Source organism: Notolabrus celidotus, chromosome 3 (assembly GCF_009762535.1).
Source record: "Notolabrus celidotus isolate fNotCel1 chromosome 3, fNotCel1.pri, whole genome shotgun sequence".
NCBI classification, from domain to species: domain Eukaryota; kingdom Metazoa; phylum Chordata; class Actinopteri; order Labriformes; family Labridae; genus Notolabrus; species Notolabrus celidotus.
The window spans coordinates 17849879-17872593 of NC_048274.1; the positions used below are offsets into that span (position 1 = coordinate 17849879).

At 39.8% G+C, this 22715-nt stretch overlaps 1 protein-coding gene across 2 annotated transcripts in view; it reads left to right on the plus strand.

Annotated features, from left to right (window-relative positions):
* The first annotated feature begins 473 nt into the window (after positions 1-473).
* The window catches only part of LOC117810728 (neuropilin and tolloid-like protein 2), a 34072-nt gene continuing 11830 nt past the window's right edge, over positions 474-22715 (plus strand). The window contains exons 1-6 of one of the 2 annotated variants that reach the window (XM_034680661.1): positions 474-985; positions 7897-7953; positions 8219-8360; positions 13944-14192; positions 17842-17889; positions 18411-18538. In XM_034680661.1, the coding sequence (XP_034536552.1) occupies positions 8219-8360; positions 13944-14192; positions 17842-17889; positions 18411-18538 (567 nt within the window). In that variant the 5' untranslated portion in view covers positions 474-985; positions 7897-7953. Of the gene's footprint in view, positions 986-2026; positions 2223-7896; positions 7954-8218; positions 8361-13943; positions 14193-17841; positions 17890-18410; positions 18539-22715 lie in introns of those variants that run through there. The other variant, XM_034680662.1, reaches the window with a different exon arrangement.

Sequence of the window (22715 nt, forward strand, 5' to 3'; positions counted from 1 at the left end):
AACATACATAAGCTATCATACCACAAGGAAGCATTTATGCCTGACATGCTTCCATACTTACTCTATTTTCATGTGATTGCGAGTTCATTTGAGTTGTTAGAGATCTAAACCATCCCCTAAGTATCAAAAGGAAACAACAAACATAGATAAAGAATATATATCAGTGTGGGCTTTGACAGCATGGCATGATCACTGTCATAGTGATCAGCCTACTTGTTTTGTTTTCTAGATCAAGATAAAATCAGTCTGTGATAACATTAAAACAATGAGACAAATTGAATGTAATGAATCAAGTTCATTAGAAAACAACTGAATTAAAGTCTTCATCGCAGAAAACAGTGATGAAGTTTTATTTTGGGTGAGACCGGAAATTGGTTTCTTCATCGTGTCTACCTTGATCCACTCATGACAAGCTACTCATGATGTAAGCAGCGCCCACGGCTTAAATGAGCCCAGTTCAGGAGCAATTTCTTAGTTAAGACACGGGACGGGCGCAGACGACGCACATTTCCTCATCCCTTCTCTCCTCTTCCTCTTCCCTACTCTTCATCTCTCCTCTCCCACACACTCTTCTCCTCTCTCTCTCTCTCTCTCTCTCTCTCTCTCTCTCTCTCTCTCTCTCTCTCTCTCTGTCTCCTTGCATCCATCATCCATCCATTTGCGTCTTTTGGATACCTACCTCTCCTAGAGCGCGTGCTGGATCAGTCCATCCTCCTCATTGTCATCTTCGCTGTAGTCCTGCTGGAAGCTGTATTTACAGTGATGATGCCCGGCTGGAAACGGCTCTTCATCATCACTGCTGGATCCACAGACTGAAGTAACTTTCCTGTTGGAGCGTTTCCCTGCGTAATGGATTTATTGTTGTCGGAGAAAAGTTGGATTTCGTGAAGAGTACAGCGGACCCCTAACATGGGCAGAAGAGGAGGGCGGTTTTAGAAAGGTGTTTTTTGGTTGGAATCACACACGTGCGAGGAAATGCACAGAGGTGAGTTGTGCACGAGCTGCCCCGCAATACCGTGATGCGCGTTAAGGTCCAACGCCTTGGTCTGAAAGAATCGACTGTGCATTTTAGGCTGAGATAAATGCATTTCTCCCACTCTTTCTCTCATCCTCACACAACGGATATTTAATGTGAAGTTCATTTGGATTTAAATGCATCAAAGCAAGTAGCTATATGTTGTTTTAGATAATAGAAATTTTACCAGCTGAAATCAGCAACGTATTTGTCGATTTCTCTTAAACTGAGACACGAAAATGTAAGTAACAGGTAGGCTGTACATCTATGGTAAATATGTGCAGCTCTGTATTTCACGTCTCGTTTTCTGTATCGTTTATTGGTTTTAGTGGCAACTTGCCCTCTTGTGACTGTTTATGGAAAATATTCCTTTTTTATTGCCCATCACTGATCGATATCATCATTAGGTTTATAATCGAAACCACCCTTTCAGTTTGCAGCATCTCTCAGTCCGCTTCCCATTTCAAGATTCAGCAGAATCCGGAAGAGGTTGTCGCTGAGTTTGATCGGTGGTTTGTACTGACCAGAGCCCAATAGATATAAAACAAAATTAACCTGACCAGTTGTGAGCCTCCCCATGTTGGCTTTGAACATTGTATGAATAGAAAAGTTCATTAGTTTCATGGTATGCTCCTGCATTGTGGACTATTTGAGCGTACTGTAAAAAGGGACCAGAGCCACTGAGGTCTGCCTGCGTTCAGCCAGGTCTGCCTTTGCGAGGGTGTGCCTCTGTTCGCCACTAATATGATGGAGGACGCGTGATAATATAGACAGTAAGGTCAATACTTGTTTGAAACCCACACGGGCGAGATGACACCACCAGGGAGCGTGACCTGTTTCCAGTGAGACGACAGTCTGACCATCTTAATGTATCTCACTGCTAGGAAAACGCATGCTCTGTTCAATTTGTATTAATATGCGCGGTTTTGATGTTTTGGGTGGCTTAAATGTGACGTTATTTTGTATTATTATAATGGCTTTGTGGATTTTTTGAGAAACATAGACAGCACCTCACAGTAATTCTTATAACGTCCTAGTACGGACCTAGAATAAGCTAATTTCGGCCACACACAGGCGTCCGTTGTCCTGCGCACGCCTGTGACAGCCTGTGTGCTCGTGCTTCTGCTCCACTGACTCCCCCACTGTCTCGCGCCATCAACACCTGAGGCGCGCGCCATCAACACCTGAGGCGCACGCCGCAGACACGGTCAGTGTCGCGTTCAGAATGTTTGTTGTGGCCCGTTTACACGAAGCTTGTGGTTACACGGGTGAATATTTGCAGACCATTGGCTCCAGTTTAACCGCAGAGCTGTTGATAAGCTGTGATTTGGCTTAATTACTGTGAGGTCTAATTAGCTCTTAAGTGGACACAGGTGTAGCTCACCTTTAGCCAACTACTTCTCACATGTAGCCGTGCCTTTGTCTCTATTGACCTGTAACAACCCATGACAGTGTACAAACACTAGGCCTAATCTCATCTTTTTGATTACCAAGCTTTAAAAGTGGATTTACTCTGCTTGGGTTGCCTAATGTTATTTTAGCTAGCTAATTACCTACTGCCTGGTAGCTTAGTAGCATGTTCTGTTCATGAAGTCTTAACATCCAGGCCACAGTTATATTCGGACAGGAAATAAGTCATTATGGGGTCCTACATTGTTCTAATCCCACTAAATTCAGTGTACACCAAGATGGTACGGAAGAGGACGAGGGCCACTGAAAAAAAAATATTTTTATAATTTCAATTCTGAGGACAAACTCGGAATTGTGAGATTAAATCAGAATTCTGGTGAATTTTCAAATAAAAGCCATCTGAAATATAAAAATGTGCCTGGTAATGATTATTGGCATTACAATAAATCTCCACTGATGTGTTTTGATTTTAGACTGAAAGGAGAAAACCTCAAAATATGATGCTGCCAATTACAACTACACCTTGATTTGGAATTTCAAAATAAAAGCCATTGGAAATGTAGCATATTAGTGATGATTTTGGATATTTTCTAAGTGAGATTCTTAAAAAGAAAAATCCGTTTCCACTGACTATTTCAGTTCAGAAATAAAAGTTAAACAGAACTTCGGACTTAATCTCAGAATTCTGACTTTCATCACAGAATTCTGACCTTTTTCTCAGAATAATAATAATATAATAGTAATATAAAAAAATATTCACCTTAATTTTTTTTTTTCAGTGGCCCTATCCTCTTCCTTAGTGGACAATGACCTCTGCCTTTTAGTTTTGTCTAGTCAGTTTCCAGATGGATATAAAAAGCAGATTAACTCGGCTCGTAAGCCGACGTGAGAAGTGATGTAAAAATGAAATGACATGACCTAGAATCACAGGTTGAACCCGGGTAATTTCTCCTCTCCCTCTTTAAAATGAGAGAGGTCAGATGCACTTAGTGTTTGTGGGATCTGTTAGGATGCCTCAAATGTCTGAAATATTCTCCTAATGTCTGAGTAAGCGGTGTTTGCATTCTTGTAATAGCTTGGCGAAATGTGATGATTATGGGAGATGACAACATGTAGGCCTTACAGATCTGTGCTTTCTTAAAACCACCTAATTTAATACAAACAGCTACATGAGCTTTTTTCCTTTTTCAAGACTGATCTTTTTATTATTTTTATCTAATTATCAGTTGTGTTTATTTTACATTTATATCACATATTTTGGCTCTTATGTGTTGTTTATTGTGTTTAACTTACTACTCCAATCAAATTGTCCCTAGAAGTATACTTACAGTTGTTTTAATTGAATTGAATAGAGATATTTGAGTGAGAAAGTCATGTGTTGGAGAAAAAGTTGTCAGGAAAATCAAATGCTTGGGCAAAAAACCTGAAAACTCAACTTAAAGCTCCTGTGAGGGTTTTTACCTGGTTATAAAACAGACTTAAATTAATATTGGTGCTTCATTATAACCATTAAAAGCAGACTAGAGTCTTAGGGACAAGACTGACTGTTGCTACATAGCTATTTTTGATGTCTGAAACCACTGCTGCAGGGTAGGTGTCAGGCAGAGTGATACACTCTCAGCTGCCAAAAAGAGATACTGCTTTTTCCAAAGGGGGCACCAAACTTGACAAACTGAAAGTTCCCCACAGGAGCTTTAAGTGTAGTAACTCAGTACTTGTGCTTAGTTTACCTCCCACCTGCTCATTAGGTTTCATCCAGTTCATTTCTGACCTTCTCTGCAATGAAAATGTCAAACATGAGACAAAACACCTCCACTTTACCCCTGTTTCCTCTCTTTTAAAAACACGTACTCTGGTGCATTTGTTTCTTGTCTTGCTATAAATATAAATCACCTCTTCTATTTCAGTTCACATTTACACTTTCTTTCTGAAGAAGACAGCTGCATCTTGGATTTTTGGTTAATTATTATGTGACTAAAGGTGCAACAAATGTGTACATAAATTATTGAGCAACTGTGACTGAAAGTGTTTCTTGCAGAGTCTTCTTCTGTCAGTGTTTCTAGCTTCAAGTCCTGAAAAGAGGACATGAGTCTCAGCTTTGTTGAGCAGTTTACAGTGTTTTGCTTTCTGTGAGATTTAATGACTGACTCATGAAAAAAGCTTCAGCTGGAGCCCAGAGCTTTTTCTGTTATTTGGTTTTGAGTTTGGGTGGTCTGTTCTCTAAATGTGCCTGTGGTAGTTTGTACAAACACATCCTTCATCGCCAGATAATGGAGATAGAAGTAATAATGATCCCACAGCCTGAGGGGCCCAGTGTGCCAGTGTGTGTGTAAAGTAAGACAATTTAACCTACATGCTCATTGGGGCTAATGTTCACCATGCAATCTCTCTCTCTCTCTCTCTCTCTCTCTCTCTCTCTCTCTCTCTCTCTCTCTCTCTCTCTCTCTCTCTCTCTCTCTCTCTCTCTCTCTCTCTCTCATCACCCATCTCCTTTCTTCCAGTGTGCCTTTATGCAACGTGCCAGCCTCATGCCCGCTCTGTAATGCGATGTTAGCAAGCCAACCTATTATGAACTCAGTGGGGATCAGGTCTACAGGGGCTTATCAGAGCGAGGCAGTGTCAGGAGCTGTAACATGCTCGCCCTCAGTGCAGATATCATTGTAATACAACATATTTCACCCATTGTCTGCAGCCGTGTTTGCCCATACGCCTGTCTTCTCATCAGCGCTGTAAGCCTCGGAGCCTGTAATCCTGTTTTTTCTGCTAATGCTTTATGTTTCTGCTGCCTCCAGGCTGCAGACTCCCAGGTCGGGGTCTAACAGTTTGGATGATCGTTGATGGTTTTAAAGTATCTCAGATGAACTTCTGCTATGATGCACTAATTAACAAAATCAGAATAGATATTGGTCTAATGTTAAAGAATAGTGTATTTTGTCTGGAAGACAATTCCTGTAGGTTTTATGTTGTATACCATGCCTCTGATTTAATTAAGTGCAGTTGCTATTTCATTTTAATCGTCATTATTTCTCCCATCTAGGAGAGGGGGATGGAGAGGGGGGGTTCTATACTAAAGCCTTACAATAGGTCAAAACACAGGGCTTACTAGCATGCCATTATTAACCCTGTAATGCCAAGCGTACTATATTTGATACAACCGTTTTTGAGACCTTTACTAATAAGTTTGATACATTTTTTCTGAAAAAAACCTGATGTATACAATCAGATACATGCAGTGCACAGATAATCCACCAGGTGTGAGTACTTAATGCAACCAAAGGAAGTCACTTGAGACATCCAAAATGGAAGTTGTGGATCAGTGACCCACTCAAGGTTTTTCAGGGATATTTTTACCAATTTTGAAAAAAGTTTGGATGAAAAAAACTTTCAAATTGTTACTGAAACTTCAAGAGGAATAGTTACTGGATTGATGCAATGTAAAACTAATTCATATTCATAACTTAATTTATAGTCAAACCGTGTTTATTATTTTATGCATTCCATAAAAACAACATAGTCTTCTTGTGATCTAAGAAAATGTTTAAATGACATAATTAGGTATATTTAGAGTAGAATTGAGATATTGATATATGTATATTGTATTTTTATATATGCAACCTGCTGTATCATGATGATTGATGACTAGTTGAATGTTACCATGGCTCCCTAGTAAATAATTATCCTTTGCTCATTGAATTCCACTAAAACTTTAACAATTCAGAGAAGAAATATACAATTAATTTTTTTATTTGGTAAAAAATATGTATGACGTTTTCATGCAATATACAAAAAAATATTTCTAGGTTTGAAATTACTTTGGGAAAAATTTGAAGGAAACTCAAAGCTTGATAGGCTAAAATGTTGTTTTTGTATTTTAGTATGTTTAAAAAATAAGAAAATTTGAGCAAAACATTTACATCAAAATGCCTGATGTATCAAATATGATACAAATAAAAATCATATATGAAAATTACTTTTTATTTCATTTTTTTTGTATTCGTCAGAAGGTACAGTAAACACTCCATTTTCAAAGAATTAGAATTATCTGACAATTATTTGATGGTTCAGGCTTTACAGGGTTAAATACATGTGACACTCATTGATTGGTGAATATCCATCAACAGGGTGATACATCAGATATATCGGTGCATCCCAAAATAGAACTGTAAGCTCTAGCAGTCTTCTGTTAAAAAAAAACAACAGCTACTGCCTCATTTCTAATGCATTGAGTCCCTAATATCCAACACAATCACTACTGTCAGTTGTGATATTTATGATCCTGCTACTGTAGATTTTTTCAGTGTTCCTCCACTGATACTTTTATTTCTTCTGCAAGACTTGATGGAAATGAGTTGAATCAGTTTAAGGTCCATTCAGCAAATAGCTGAAACTAAGACAGAAAAAATGACAGAATATAAATCAGGCCTACTTTTTGTGTGATTGTTTATTGACTGAAGAACTTGTTTCTGAGAAACTCTGTTTATCGTTCTTAATACTAGAGAAGGCAATTTATTCTCAAAGCTTTGTAGGTTTTACTGGTTAAATTCTCTGTATATCCAACAGTTATCAATAATTTAACTACTCTGAACAAAAACAACAACAAACGCACAAAGAAGCAGATATATGTGGCTTCACATAAAGCTTACCTGTCTGTCTGCCTGTCTGTGCACTTATTGTGCATGACCAGAGTCAACCTAAAGCTTTGTCTGGCTGATTTGATGCAGTTGATGACAATGATGTGCATTTCTCCTCTTGTGTGCAGAGTGCTTTCCTGAGCTTTAGCTGAGTGAATTTCCTGAATTTTGTTTCTTTTGTTAGGCGGCACATTATGGGGTACAAAGATTAAGTGGAGTTATCAATGAAAGGAAAACATTTCCCTCAGTGTTTGCCAACATTCTTCAAGTCTAACAAATAATCCATAAAGTGACTAAAGGATTCAAGATTGGGAAATCTGTTGTCCTCATTCAGTGTGATGACAGCTACACTACAGAGCCAGAATTGAATTAGAAACATTGGTATATAAATGTCCTTCATTCACAGAAAAATGCGGTCTGAGGGTTTGCTTTTACTTTATTAACTGCACTGTAAAACATCTGAAGATCAGTGCTTGCATATGTAAACTTCATGTTTGTAAATGGCAACCCATCTGTCCCCCAGTGAGCTCAAGGTTGAAGTTTTACCTTCAGGTGAATCCTTAAATGTCTGTTTTTCTTTCAGCCTTGTACCTCTGTCATTTTCAACATTCTCAGCATTGCCTTCATGAATGAATTACATGTAAGATGATTATATCCTGAAATAAACTGGTGCACACTGATACCTTCCTTTGTTTTAGCTCAATGGAAATCAGTCGTCTGGCCAATAATGCACGTTTAATCTGTAGTTGAATGATTTCTGCTTTTTTTATTGTTGAACACTAAATATGAAAGCATGATTGTGCAAGCGGTGACCAATGTGTTGTATCTCTAATTTTACAGCGTGGATACTCTTCTTTCTAATAGAAGAGGGCTTCGCTCTGGCACAGAGAAGTAAAGGTAAGCAGGCCACTCGTAATTTTTTTTCAGCAATACGAAGCATCCTGAAATAGGTAGTTATTATCATGACTTGTAACACAGAGTCAAAGGGTTTATTTTCGTAATTTCCTCATGCCTCTCCTCTCTCTTTATTGCTTGACTGCTTTTCCTCCTCTAATGCCAGCCCTCCTTCCTCTCTCCCTCCCTGCCCTCCAATCGTTCCCCTCATTGATCCCCCGACTCAATAACCCATCTGTTCATTTGTTCTCTGCCTCTCTGCTTTAAGATGCCCCAGCGAGCATGGCATCCAGAGCTCCAACCAGAACGACTGTGGCACATGGGTCCGCAACATCAATGGCGGGGTGTTCACTCGCCAAACTACCCAAACACGTACCCTCCCAACAAGGAGTGTGTGTACATCCTGGAAGGTAACGCAGACTCCTTCGTCTTCTGTAGACAGAACAGCTGACACAGTTTCCCCCCTCTCAGCATATTGCCTCCTTCAGTGAATGTTATTAGTCTGACTGACATTGTTTTATATAACCTCGCCCCCTATCTGATTTTCTGTTTCTTTGCTGGCGGGCAATCAGCTTGACATTTTAGGAATGAGTCATCCTCTGGATTTTTTCACCCCACAGATATGAACCTTTGAAATTGATGGGGAGTGGCGCATCATTGTGGGTATCCCCTGACTTCTGCCCTAATCAGAGGAGTGCTGTGTTCATCTCCATTGGCAGGGTGTGTCGCAAGACTCCTGCTATTAACTGAAACATAAAAGAGATGAACATCTGCTGCACAACTGAGCTTTAGAGGCACATCACTGGAATGTGAGTGTCCTTGTCAACACTTTTGTGTTTACCAGAAACACAACTTCCATCAGCATTTTAGAGAGGCATAATGGACGGCATCATCAGCAGCTATAGGAGATGAGGTCTGGGGTAGCAGTTGATGTGTTGTCAAACTAAATTGATGAACTGCTTGTCCGTGAAGTTAAATCACAGCCTTTCATGCAGATGAGATGTATGCTTGGTTTCTCTCTTGTTGAGGTAAGGGAATAGATTTTACACACAGCTCAAGGGCTCCCCCTGTGGACATATCAGGCGTAGACTAACTGTTGATGAATACACTGGGACTCCATCACAGACAACAAACTGGTGTGTGTAGAGGGGGCAACAGCACCATTTAAGTATCTGTCCTGATGATTGTGTAAAAAAGACAGCAGTAAATTAAAATTTATAGAAAACTTCAGGCTATGTAATTAACCCTCTTTTTTCTATGTGTTTGACCAAACATAATATCACTTATTGTAAATGAATATTTTCCTTGAGCATGAAATCAATTAAGAAAATGATGAACTGAACTCACAGAACAGACGTAAAACATTTCCTACTGGAGGAAATTTCTACATGCTGTTTCTGTGCAAAGCTACCTGACCCTCAGGTCATATCTGTCAACAAAACTACATCATTCCAACTTCAAATAAAATGACAAACATATCCTGGAAATAATGATTATTAACTCTGCTCGAGTGTTTGACTCATTTGGATGGGGAGTGTCCTGATGCTCTGAATCTGCTCTATGTTGGTCACAGAGGTCACATTCACTCCACAAGTTTTACTTCCCTTGACATTTGGTTTGACGTTTTTTACTCATGTATGTCTGGTATGAATGATTAGTAGTGATGATTATGTCAAGGTATTTTTTCAGTGTGTTGTTCTTTCCTTTTAAATTGAATTGGGTTTTGATAGGGATGTTCCACAGTGACTTTATTCCAACTAACAGACCAGTGTAAAGGTTAGAAAACACTCAGAAAAGAATAAAAAATGATCACAATTAATTAACAAGACTTACTAAGACCCAGTCTGCAAGTAAACAATGTCAACTTGCTTTGCAGAGTTTTGCCACCATAGTCAGAGCTAGCACCATCAGCCTTTGGTCCTCCCTGCAGGTTGTACTTCTTCTTCTTCTTCTTCTTCTCCTTCTCCTAATGGTGTTCTGGTAGGCTTTACACTATACAGTGTAATACTGGCCTCCAAAGTCTAGTCCCTGCAGGTTAATGTCTGCATGCTCATGCTAGTTACACGTTGCTCGGTCAGTTGTACACCAGATTAATCTGTCACAGCCTATATACAACTATTTTCTAGATGAAAATACTGACAAACCTCGCCATGCTATGAGATGCTATGAGATGCTATCCGTCACCTGGGCTTGTTTACTTCCTGCAGAGTATTATAGCATTATAGCAGTGGCCATTAACTGGAGATACAGCCCCAGTTAGTGGTGGGTTGCTGCACCACTGCTCAGACACGACATATGAGCTCGGGCCTTTAGTGAAAAATATGAATTAATTGTTTGACCAACTAGTGATTCTGATGCGGACTAATAAGGGTGTTGATGTTAAATCGTTTAGATTTTTTGACTAGATATGCTCATCCCTTATTTTGCTGAGAAAGCAGCATGCAGTAGCGCGAAAAAATGCATCCAAGCTAGAGTCAGGAGCTTTTATAGAAAATTTTAAGGTGAGAAAATAAAACTTAGATTTGCTAAAATAGTTCATTACAGCAAAAATGTTTCATAAAAAGATTGAGCTAAAGTACAGGAGCCTGTAATCTACTTCAGGTGTAGTAAGTATTTGTGTGTCATTGCTTTCCAGCTTGGGAGAAAAATTTCAATCCAAATGTATTTATAAAACTAATTTAAAAACAACAAAATTTGACGCAGTGCTGCACAATCAAAGCATGAAAACATTGCTGTGAAACACCAAAACACTAAGACCAATTTAAGAAATGGGACAATGAAAAGTAAGAAGGTGTAATAAAATGTTAATGTTTATGTGCATGTTTATTTCTGAGCTCAAGGGTTCAATCAATCAATCAATCAAACAATCTTTATTTATACGGTGTCAATTCACAACAAATATTATCGCAAGACGCTTTACAAAAAGAGCTCATCTTAATCCACCATGAGCAGAGCACTTTACAGCTTTAAGCAAGTTACAGTGGCTAGGACAAACTTCCTTTAACAGGCAGAAACCCTGAGCAGAACCAGACTCATGTTAGACACACATCAGCTGAGACTGTCAAAAGAGGGATAGAAAGATAGGCATGCAGAGAGTGCATGTTGAGCCTTTCTTCTTTCTGTTATAGAGACAGAGAGATGCTCATGTTTGTGGTCTTTAGATAGTTTCACCATCATAATCTGAGGTTAGTGAGGCTCATTGATTAAGTCATGTACCCTGCTTCTTGAGCTCAATAGATCCAGTGATTCTACTCCCTTTTCTGTCTGTATCAAGCTGTGTCATTGTGTGTATGTGTGTCTTTGTGTTTGTGTGCTAAGTTATAAAGGAATTAAAGCTCCTCACACCAGGGAGTGAATACAAAGAAAGTAGGAAGTGCAGGCAAACAAGCTCCTATTCAAGCGGAAAGAAGAACTCTGGCTCCAAGAACAGAGGCACAGGCTCAGAGAAAAAACTATTTTGTACTATATTATTTCTCTTGCACACTGCAGGACACACATGCACTGCCCTTGACCTCAGTTTCTCCCACTCCAATAGGACATGCTCTGCTTCTCCTTGCCAAAGATGATTCAGAGCCCCACTTCCCACCCTCAGCATCTTTATTTAGCATGATTCATCTCTGCAGATAGGCATGAATTGCCCTTGTTAAATACTTCTTCAGTGTGTGTGTGTGTGTGTGTGTGTGTGAGTGTGCGTATGTGTGTGTGTTTAAGGGTGTTAATGTTATCAAAGAGCTCTGTCCATTCAGCACACAAACACACTCTGGGTGTCCCTGACTGATGAACTAGTGAACTACAATTCATGCTGTGATTGCAATGTTCTGGATTCACTGACTCAGACATGTCACACTGCCTGTGTGCGTGTGTGTGCTTGTGTGTGCGTGTGTGTGCGTGTGTGCGCATGTGTGTGCGTGTGTGCGTGCGTGCGTGTGTGTGTGCGTGTGTGTGTGTGTACACAGATGCATGTATTGTGTAGACAAAGGTGTGATAAATTCTTACAAATACAAAACACAACTCTTTCTGAGTTTCATCTTCACAGCAGTGTGTTGGCTCGTTCTGTTCTCTCACGTTTTGAAGTTTTATGCGTGTCATCATGTCTCATTTTGCTCTCTTGTTCATGCATTTGATAATCCCTCTTCTACTCCGCACTCTCAAGCCAGGAGCTTTTACTTCCTGACGTTTTTTTTTCCCCTACCTTTGCAATTGTGTGCCCCACCTTTTTTCTCCTCACCTGTGCCAATTAACACCTGGTGTATTCAGTTTTTTTTCTCCCTCCTGTTTTTGGTCTCCATACCTTGTTCTAAATTTGAAATACAAAACATCTGCTGTTGGTACACATTTCCATCTTCAAGAGCAAGAAGCATGTTTAGACACTTTGAAGTCTCTTTGGGAACTAATGAACCTTTTAGAGGGCATCCAATTGAGCAAGAAAAGTCAGAAGAACACTTAAAGTCTAACAATAGTTGACACTTGACATGTATTTACTTAAAAGGGGAGTAACAGAAGTAAACCAACAGAGATGACAGAGCCTGGAGTGAAAAGGATCAGGGTTTCCAAGGCAAGAGTCAAAAAAATCCCACACCGAGTACAAATGAACAATTTTTACCAAATATAAGAAACTAGAAAAACAATTTTAGGCGTCCTGACTTATAGTAAAAAGGAGAAGAACGTCAGTATAAAAAGCAGCAGAGGATCTAAAGCCTGGTTTATACTTCTGCGTTAAATCCATGCCAAACCTTTGGAGAGCCTTGTGCGCAGAAGCTTGCTAACGTAGCCTGACATGCACTCCCTCTAAAATGAAACAACTCCTCTTTGCAATAATTGCAGTATGATTAACTGCTGCTCAACATCTATCTTCTCTAACTTCAACATAATGCACTTGGATTCAGTCCCCATGGTTTCCTGTGCACAAGCAAATACAGAATTTAGCGAAACATGATTTGACAAGCATAGAAATCACACCTACCAGTGTTTAGGCAGAGTATTGCAGAGTGACGTGGACACTCCAATGCACGTGTATGTAATGCTCAAGATTGCCTGTTTCACTGTGGCGTAGCTACAGTGTGGACTTGATGCATAAATATAAACCAGGCTTAACAAGCTTTCTTTCTAGTTTCCACCCAGTTTGTTTAATCAGTGTTAGAGTTAGTTTACAAATCACCAAGATAACACCAGTCTGTATAGAAACCAAGTTTATGTGCTGGCTTTTACTTGAAGACAGCAACTGCAAAAAACGAAGCTCTGAAGTTAAGGGGAATGAAAGGTGAAGATCATTGGAAATCCAGGCCTGCAGAAAGATGTGACAGAGCTGGAACCCTCAAAGCATCTTAAATTCATCAGTGATGCATCCTGCAACCCAGTGCTGCTCTGTAGCAGTGGTATTGCTCCCTCTCATGCACCAGGTGCCAGATATCACAATATTGTTTTGGCCTTCTCTTGAAATATCCTGCTATGTCTGATAAGGGCTGTACTATGTTTTCTTATTTACATTTCCACATGTATAGTGGAAATATCCTCATATATGTGGTAGTGATATGAACTCAGACACAGTCACCGATGGTCTCGTCTTCCTCTATGTACGCTCCACACTCCCCAACCCAACCTCCCCACCTACACTAAACTGAATCAATTCCAGTTAGGAGAAAGCTCCTGGCCTTTACAGAATCTTGCTGTGTGGGACATGTGTGAAAGAGCAAGCCTGGAAAATGTCAGGACCTGAAATTGTGTAGAAATTGTCCAGGGGTTCTTACGTGGAAGAGGCTTAAGTGCAAGCCAACTTTTCAAAAGTTTGCTCTCCACACAATCGAGGGGTGAAAAGTAAAAGCTCAAATGCTCAACTTCCAAATCCTGATTAACTCATGTTTGACTTTGCTTTCTATTCATGCTGCAGTAACCCATCCAGATTTGTCTTCATCCTTCAGAAAGAAGATTTAATCTCATTCCTAGTGTGTATTTACTCTTTTTGTTTCCTTTGTCTTCTCTCTCTGTTGTCAAAGCTCTCCCCAGACAGAGGATTCAGCTGGCTTTTGATAAGAACTACTACATCGAGCCATCATTCGAGTGCCGCTTCGACCACATAGAAATACGTGACGGGCCATTTGGGTTCTCGCCTCTCATTGATCGCTTCTGCGGGGGAAAGAACCCGGGCCTGGTGACATCGACAGGACGTTTCATGTGGATCAAGTTCACTAGTGACGAGGAGCTTGAAGGCCTCGGCTTCCGCATCAAGTACACCTTCATTGCAGGTAGGGACAAAGAGGTGGAAAATGATCCAGATTGTTGCAGCATTTGGCATCAATGAGAAACTGCAGAGTTGCATTTGTTTATCTTGCATCTTTTCCAGCTCTGTTTTCTATTATGTATTTGTTGAGAGTGTTTAATGGTGTTCCACTTTCTGTAAATGTGTTACCTCCTTTCTTAAAATGGCATATATTTGCATTTGCAAGTCAAGGACACATTTCTGCGTTTTGCTCATAGAGAGGTAGACTATAATGGATTGACCTTTCGGTGAGATGTGTATAGGAAGGATCATTGTTGGTGTCTTCTGAAAAAGTCCCTTCAAATATAGAGGAAATTTGATGTCAATGTGACACCCAGCAGTTACAGACTGACAAAGATATAGCCTCCGAGAGCAAAAGTCATCTGTTTTGGTGCTTCCAGTGTAGCAGAGTTATTTGGACAGCAGCTCAGGATTCCTGGACAGAGACATATGTTGCTGTGTGCTGTTTGTCTTTTATAGTCAATGTAGCAAGTTTAGACTGGTGAGGTACAGTAAGTGGTAGCTGAGGGACTTGGGCTGTTTGCAGACATGCACTCTAGAAACCATCTATAAAATTAAGTCCCCAAAATGTTGCTGAGTTCACTGTCCCCTCACAGCATTAATGCTTCCTATGAAAATGTGGGGGGTCTCTGGATCCTTCTGTAAAAGAATGTACGGGTAATTCAACTTCAGTAAAAAAGACCATACTGGAGAGCAGAAGAGGCAGTCTCACTATGTGCTGATGTCGTTTCCATGCCATTTAGTGTCTCTCCTCTTCATTCACATAGAGCTTCATATTGAAATGTGCTATGAAGCAGCTCTGTGCATGTGTAGAGCCAGAACTCTAAGCACTTCACATCACAGAAACATTATTTGTATGAAGATATCAGTCTCTCCAGTTACACTCCTTCTGAAATCTTGAAATGATTCAGAAGTGATATAAAGTGATTCTGTACTGTGAGCTTTATTTGATAGGAGATGTTGGTCTTTGGCGATACACATTTCCTAATATCTTAGAGTAATGTTTCACAAAAGAGTACAAAAATGTGCTTTGACAGAAATAGATAGCTCAAACTGGTAGCCTCTGCTATCGATTCATGCTACACTGGCATTTTTAGAGCAGTGAAATTCTATACAACACTGTTTGCATGATATCAGCATCATCACCCCGTCTGCTTACTCGTGGGGAATTTTCCTTGAATCATTCACTTCACTCAGACATTGTACTCTTGGGCAGAGAGGAGTATAATGTCCGTGTGTGAGTGTGTGTCTGTGTAATCTTTTTCCCTTTCTCTCCACATTTTTTTTTATTAATTAGAGTGATTAATTAGATGTATCTTATTACATCTAGATGTATTAGAAATCAAATCTTGGATGTCAGACAACTTCTTAAAACTGAACGTCTACAAATTAGAAGTTATTGTGTTCAGCCCCCTGGCAAAGAGGGATTGAATCCTGCCAAATTTAGGTGAACTGAAAAAAAATGTTAAACCCTCAGCCAAAAACCTCGGTGTAATTTTTGACCAAAATTTGTGTTTTTGAACCCCAGGTGAATAAAAGTTTTCCAGTCTTGTTTTTATCAGCTCAGAAATATATCCAAAGTCAAGTCCTTTATGTAAGCTAAAGATCTACAAAACTCATTCATGATTTTATATCCTCCCGTCTCGATTATTGTTATTCCTTGTACTCATGTCTTAGTCATAAATCAATCCACCGTCTCCAATTAGTTCAAAATGTCGCATCTCGTCTTTTAACAGGAACTAAAAATTTTTCCCATTTTAGCTCATCTACACTGGCTGCCTGTTGATTTAGGATTGATTTTAAGATTCTTTTACTGACTTTTAAAGCGCAACATGGACTTGCCCCTCTATATATCGCTGAGCTTTTATCCCCCTCCAAACCTGGTTGCAGTCTGAGATCCTCTGGCAGTGCTCTGCTAGCTGTTCCAAGGACCCGACTAAAAACTAAAGGTGACAGGTCTTTTCAGTCAGGGCTCCTTCACTCTGGAACTGCCTACCAGAGGAGATCAGACTTGCAGAGTCAGTCCCTTGTTTTATGTCGTTACTCAAGACACATTTTTACAAAAAAGCCTTTGCTTTTTAGTTTTTATTTAATTTTATTTTTTATTGCTCCATTTTGCTTTGCACATCTTCTTGTTTTTATTGCCCACTGTGAAGCACTTTTTTACCTGTATTGAAAAGTGCTATATAAATTAAGTATTATAATTATTATTATTATTATTATTATTATTATTATTATTATTATTATTATTATTATTATTATTATTATTATTATTATTATGTTTACATTACTGTAACCCTTATTGTTGAATGACTTTGTCTGTTCAGTGTGTCAGTGTCATCTTTTCTCTTTGCTTTTTGGTTGTGCCATCTCACACACAGATGTCTGTTTATAGAGTTTAATTAGAAATGATTTGTCAATAAGAAGCTCAGTTGTTGTCGGAGGAAAGATGATAGTTTAAGGACTGCATTATGGCCACTGTGTTCCCCTTTGTTTGCTTTCCACAAGGACTGTTTCCTGCATGTAGCAATAGCACAAAACAACCCCCCACAGAAACACTATTTATGATAATTATCTGAGAACAAGTTATACGGAAACACCTCGACAACTATCTCATCACTGGGAGAACTGGGAGTGTGTGGACAGAGAGTGCAAGAGATGGTTAAGGAGATGTCAAACGAAACAGTCAAACAAGTTAGCGGATCTGATGCGGAGAAATAATGCCAGTCGGGGGCCAAAACACACACAAAAGAGAACTGTTCATCTCCTGTTGTCTTCCTCTCTTTCTCGTCTCTTCCTCCATTAAAGTAGAGGCGTGAAGGTATAGGTAGAGCGCACAGCCTAACCTAACCTGTCGGGGGTGAGCTCTAGCCCTAACAGGTTTCTGTATCTGGCTTTGCCTTCCTTTTCCTTTTTCTATCATCTCTCTACAGACTCTTTTCTCTGTTTTGTTTTTCTTATCTATTGTGTGTGGGTTGCTGGGAGATGAGAGTGAGAGTGAGAGTGAGAGATAAAGAGAGAGCTAGGAGAGAGCTAGGGGGGTGGTTCAGGGACACCAGAGGAAACTGTTTAGCCTCCTGAGGTGTCGTGGGCGTGTCTTGACTCAACACCGGTGGAGGGAGGTGCCCACTTGGTACCCCCGTATGATGTACTGACTCTCACTCTATCTTAATGTGTCGGTCATAAGGGACATAAGAGGCCCATGTGGAAGGTTATTTGTCAGTAGAGCATAAATATTGGTATGAGGGTGTAATGGAATGAGTTTCATCATTTAGCACTTGTCCTTTTCATTACACAATAAGTTGAAGTGGGCTAACCAGGGATTGGTTGGGAAAGGTGGCCCATGCGGTGTCTCATTTTCCGAACATCACAGCAGACTTTCGCTCACTTTTCAGGCTCTTCTTCAGACACGGTTCTCCATCAAAGCCACCTTAATGAGAACTCAATATGCCTAGGAATCAAAGTCTCCCATCAGTTGTCAGATATTAGCTTGAAACAGACCCCATTGTGCTTTATCTGGCCTGCTTTAATGGGATCTTATCTTGTGTTCTCTGCTTAGCTATTTCTGCACTGTGGATTGAGAGTAATGTGCCTCCGAAATCTTATCATTTCAGACCCTGATTTCCATCTGCACGTGGGCGGACTGCTAAACCCCATCCCAGGTAAGCTCTCCAGTCTTCTGTTGGTTTTTGTTTCGATTCTTTTTGAAGAGCCTCTCTGCGCTCAAGAAGCTTACTGGAGACTATCTCTGCCTCTGACGTAAATGCTGAATGCACAAATGTACCTTGACAGGCACACAATTCAACATTAAGTCAATATGATGTTCATACACAAACATACACAAATTCAAACCCATGAAGGAACACACACCTCTTTTATCCGGCTCTTTCCTTCATGTCCTTCTGCCTTTGTTCCTCTGTCTTTTTATTGTCCTTAATCCTAATCCACTGTGCTCACTTCAATACCACCTTAAATCCTTCACCACTTAAAATAAAACCCTTCATCTGTTCTTCTTTCTGTCTTGTTTTCTTCTTATCCTTTTTTAATCTACTCTCTCTCTCTTTTTTTTTTTACCTCACTCTGACCCCTCTCTCACCTCTCCTGTCTTTTACCTGTCTCTTTCTCACTTTAACTTTCTGTTTTCTTCTCACCTATCCTCCACATTTCCTCTGTCTCTCCACAGACTGTCAGTTTGAAATTGGAGGATGGGACGGGGTTATTCGCTCCAGTCAGGTTGAGGAGGAAGAGAAAGTGAAGCCTGGGGATGCCTTGGACTGCATTTGGACTATCAGGGCCCCTCCTCAGTCAAAGGTCAGTGTGAGGGAACATTTAACCCACAGGACTGGTGAAATGAGTCACTTCTATCTATCTCTCAATCCATGGTCAAAACTCCACAGTCCAATAAAGGCAATTATTATTATCTATCAAAATAATGAAGGCTAGAATGTCAAAAAAAAATTATGTTAAAGGCACTGTGAGGAGTTTAAAACTGATTCTGTAATAGTCTTACTCTTGTGCTGATGCCTCTTCACAGCCTACATATTATATTAGATTATGAGATTATCAACTACAAGATTGGTTATATCTTTATACTGAATTTTAGTGCCGTTAATGAAAGACGTTAGCGTGCAAGTGTTTTTTCTTTCTTTAGATCATTTTCTTCTGAAATAATGTTTTGTCCTTATGGCTGATGTTTTCTGTTGAAGCAATGTGTTAGATGGAGAAACTAACTAGCTAAAAAAGCAAAAAAGGCTATGAACAGGATTTGCTTATGCGTATGAATACTTTAGTCAATCAATCAATCAATCAATCAATCAATCAATCAATCAATCAATCTTTATTTTTATAAAGGCAAATCACAACAAACGTTATCTCAAGAAAAACAGCAGGTCTAGACCGTACTCTATGTTCAATTTTTAACTAAGACCAAACATAAAGACACAATAGGTCTTGATCAGTCTTATCTCATCTTATTCCACCATGAGCATTGCACCTCGCAGTATTTAGCTAGTTACAGCAGCAAGGAAAAACTTCATTTTAACAGGCATAAACCTTGAGCAGAACCAGACTCATTTTAGACAGCCATCTGCTTCGACTGAGTTAGGGTTGGAAAGAGGGATAGAGGAGAATCAACAACAGCATGGCTTCCCCAGAAGAATATTAAAGTTTTGGAATGGCCCAGCTAGAGCCCAGACCCGAATCCAATTGAATATCTGTAGTGTGATCTGAAGAGGGCTGTGCACAGGAGATGCCCTCACTATCTGATGGATTTGGAGCTCTTTTGTAAAGAAGAATGGGCAAATATTGCCATGTCAAGATGTGCCATGCTAATAGACTCCTACCACAATTATGCAACCACATTATTTTATTTATTTATTTTTTATTCTTCCCCTAAAAGATAAAAAAAAACCCAATTGAATTCTTCATGTTATATGTCACATTAAAGGTGGGAAAAGTTCTGACATGATTTATCTTGGTCTCAATTTTTTACATCACGAAACCTGGCATTTTAACAAGGATGTGTAGACTTTTGATATCCACTGTAAACGAACAGATAATATATTTCACATATGCAGATATGAAGTGCTAGCTGCCAATCAAGGTTCAGGTTCAGAGGTCATGCGGGTGTGGTCCAGTTTAAAGATGACCAATCATCAGAGGGTCAGTGCGTCACTTGGGCTGTTTCCGAAATCGCCTACTATACTAGCAGTACGTACTGATATGTCCAAAATTCAGTATGTAGTATGTAGTATGTGAACAAGAGCAAAATCTGCAGTAAGCCAAAACTCCCCGGATGTCTACTGATTCGGGAAAATATCTCAGTGTGCATCGGACCAGTCTGCCTCGCGTACTGTTTCCCATAATGCACAGCGCTCGTTCTGCTTTTTCTTTTTCCTCATTTTTTGACGGGAGGAAATCTGTTTTTGGGTGCTGTGAAAGTTATCAAATTGAATATAAACCACTTCCTAACTTTTTAAATCATAAATGGATGCTAAATAAGCATTTTATTTATCGGCTTCGCCGTTGTTTACTTCCGCTTTCCGAAACCGGAAATCCAGCGAAGTCTGGCTCAGCATGCTGCATGACAGATCGGACAGAACAGTCATACTACATACTAAATTCAAACGCAGTATGTAGTAGGCAATACCTACTGCCTACTACATTAGTAAGTAGTATGTAGCAGGCCGTTTCGGAAACAGCCTTGATCTCCACCTCCAAATTGTCAAAAGTAGTTTGACTGGAGTGAGCAGAAATCAGCTTTGAGAGCAGAGCAGTGCCTCTGTGAGCGAATATGCTTTGCAGCGCTCTCTCGGACAGAAACTCTTTCCACGCAGTGCTAATTTAAGCTAGTGCGTATTGTTGATTACAAGCGGTGTCATTCCCTACCTCTGTCCCTATGTTTTTATGCTTGCTCGCAGCTGCCTTAATACCTCTCGGTTGTTGAATCTCCTCGCGACGGCTTCATATCTGCATGTGTGAAATATTGTTATCTACTCGTGTATATGTTTTTACGAGCTTGCCCGTTATGACATAAATTTAACTCCATATAAACAAAAGGATGGGATATCCGTCCTGCAACTCCACCAGCCTGGTCACTTCTGTGCATGCCCTGGCTGCATCATATCTCACAATGAAAAGAGTGGTGTCAATGTTAATATACAGCCAATGGGATGTAGTCTCCATTTGTGCCATTTGTTTCTGAACAGATTGGAACCTTGAAACCTGCAAAGAGGGGGAGTTAAGACATCCCTGCCTGTCAGCTAATTCCATCACAACCTGAATATAAATATTACAGGTATAGTTGTATTTGTACAGCTGAAAAATAAGGATTGCTGTGCTGTATATATGGATGGATACTAATAACAGACAACAGAGTTTATATGTTGAACTTTCACTAAAGCAGTCATCTATCAGCAGTTGTGTAAGGGGAGACTTATTAGCTGGATCATCAACCATTTGAAAATAGTTTAACCTGCTGGACCTCCACTTTGGTGGCATAATCCATCAAGAGTAAAGGAGCTTGAATTGTCCAAAGAAGTGGGTTTCACTCTGCAGCATTACAAATCAGACCAGAACAGCAAACCAAACTCTGCCTATAGAGGTGATCATGTTAGTTGGAGAGTTTTGGGGCTTGTGCAGGTTGTCTCACATGTTGAAGAGGAGGTTGATTTGACAGCAGCAGCTGAGAGGTGCTTTCGGGACAAAACCTGCCTGCTGAATGCTAAATGAAAACCACACAATACAAACACTGCTTTTGAGTATCTGACAAATGTAGACCCTAAAACTGATTTTAAGAAACTTAATTTTGTGTTGGGGTTGTGCCTTCTGTGAACAAAGCAGTGAGTATTATTTGCGCCGATCTTGTCCTGTATGTGTTTTCTTTAAAGGTAAATGTTATACTATGTCCTTTTAGTGTGGCTCACTGTGCTCTGATTGTTTGTTTGTTTTATGTTATGATTTAAAAATGCACAAACATCTTGAGATCTCAAGAATAATTCAAGTTTTACTTTCTATGAGGCGTATTTGCTTAAGATGCCAACCAAGCTAAAAGAATAACATTTTAAAGACAAAGAAGTATTGTGTTGAACATCCTTCTGGATGCCTCACAAATCCAGCTCAGTGTTTATTTGTTTATTTTGGGTGCTATTATTTTGTAATTATTGTAATCAGTGTAAAGGCAGAAAACTGCATGCACTTTATTTATTTTTTTTAACCTGACAAATGAGATGAAAACTCATCTCACTGGTGACGCACACAGTTAGTCCCAGAATAGATCTGAATAGTCATCCAAAAAGAAGGAATCAGAGGATAAATAATGATGCTCTGAGTACAAACAGGAGAGGGAACATCTCTGAATGTGAAGCCGTGGCACAAATTCAAGTATCAACCTGCACAGCAGATTTGTTCCCCACTGAGAACAATTGTGAGGGGTTTATGGATCCTTCTGATCAAAGCCTCTCCCTGTGTCTTCAACATTTGTGGTAGTGGAAAATAACAGTCTTACCTGCTCTGTTATCATCCCAGTAAACATCAAACCCAGCAGATGTGCATCTATGTAAGTCATTAAGTGGTTTACTCGATGTAAATAATGAGTATGAATCCATATAGCAGAGTTTTGTGCTCCAGTCACTGATAGAAATCCTCCCGCTGCCATGACTGTAGTGTAATTTAATACTTATGGATGTGAGCAGTGCAGATACACACAAAGGCATCATGGGAAAAAGCAATACCCACATATTGTATTTATAAAACACTGCATTGGAGTTTCATAAGTGCTTTTCTAAGCCAGGAGTGAGAGCCCAGTGATGTGTTCACACAAGTTCAGATTTTATGAGTGAATATGAAAAAATCCCATTGAATTTACAACCACTGCCCAGTTAGCCTTGATTCATTGCTGCTCTGCTTCTTCCTCATGACTAAGTGAGTCATCAGCACGCTCCTGTGCTACTCACTGGCCATAATGAACTCCCCCCCACACACACACAGA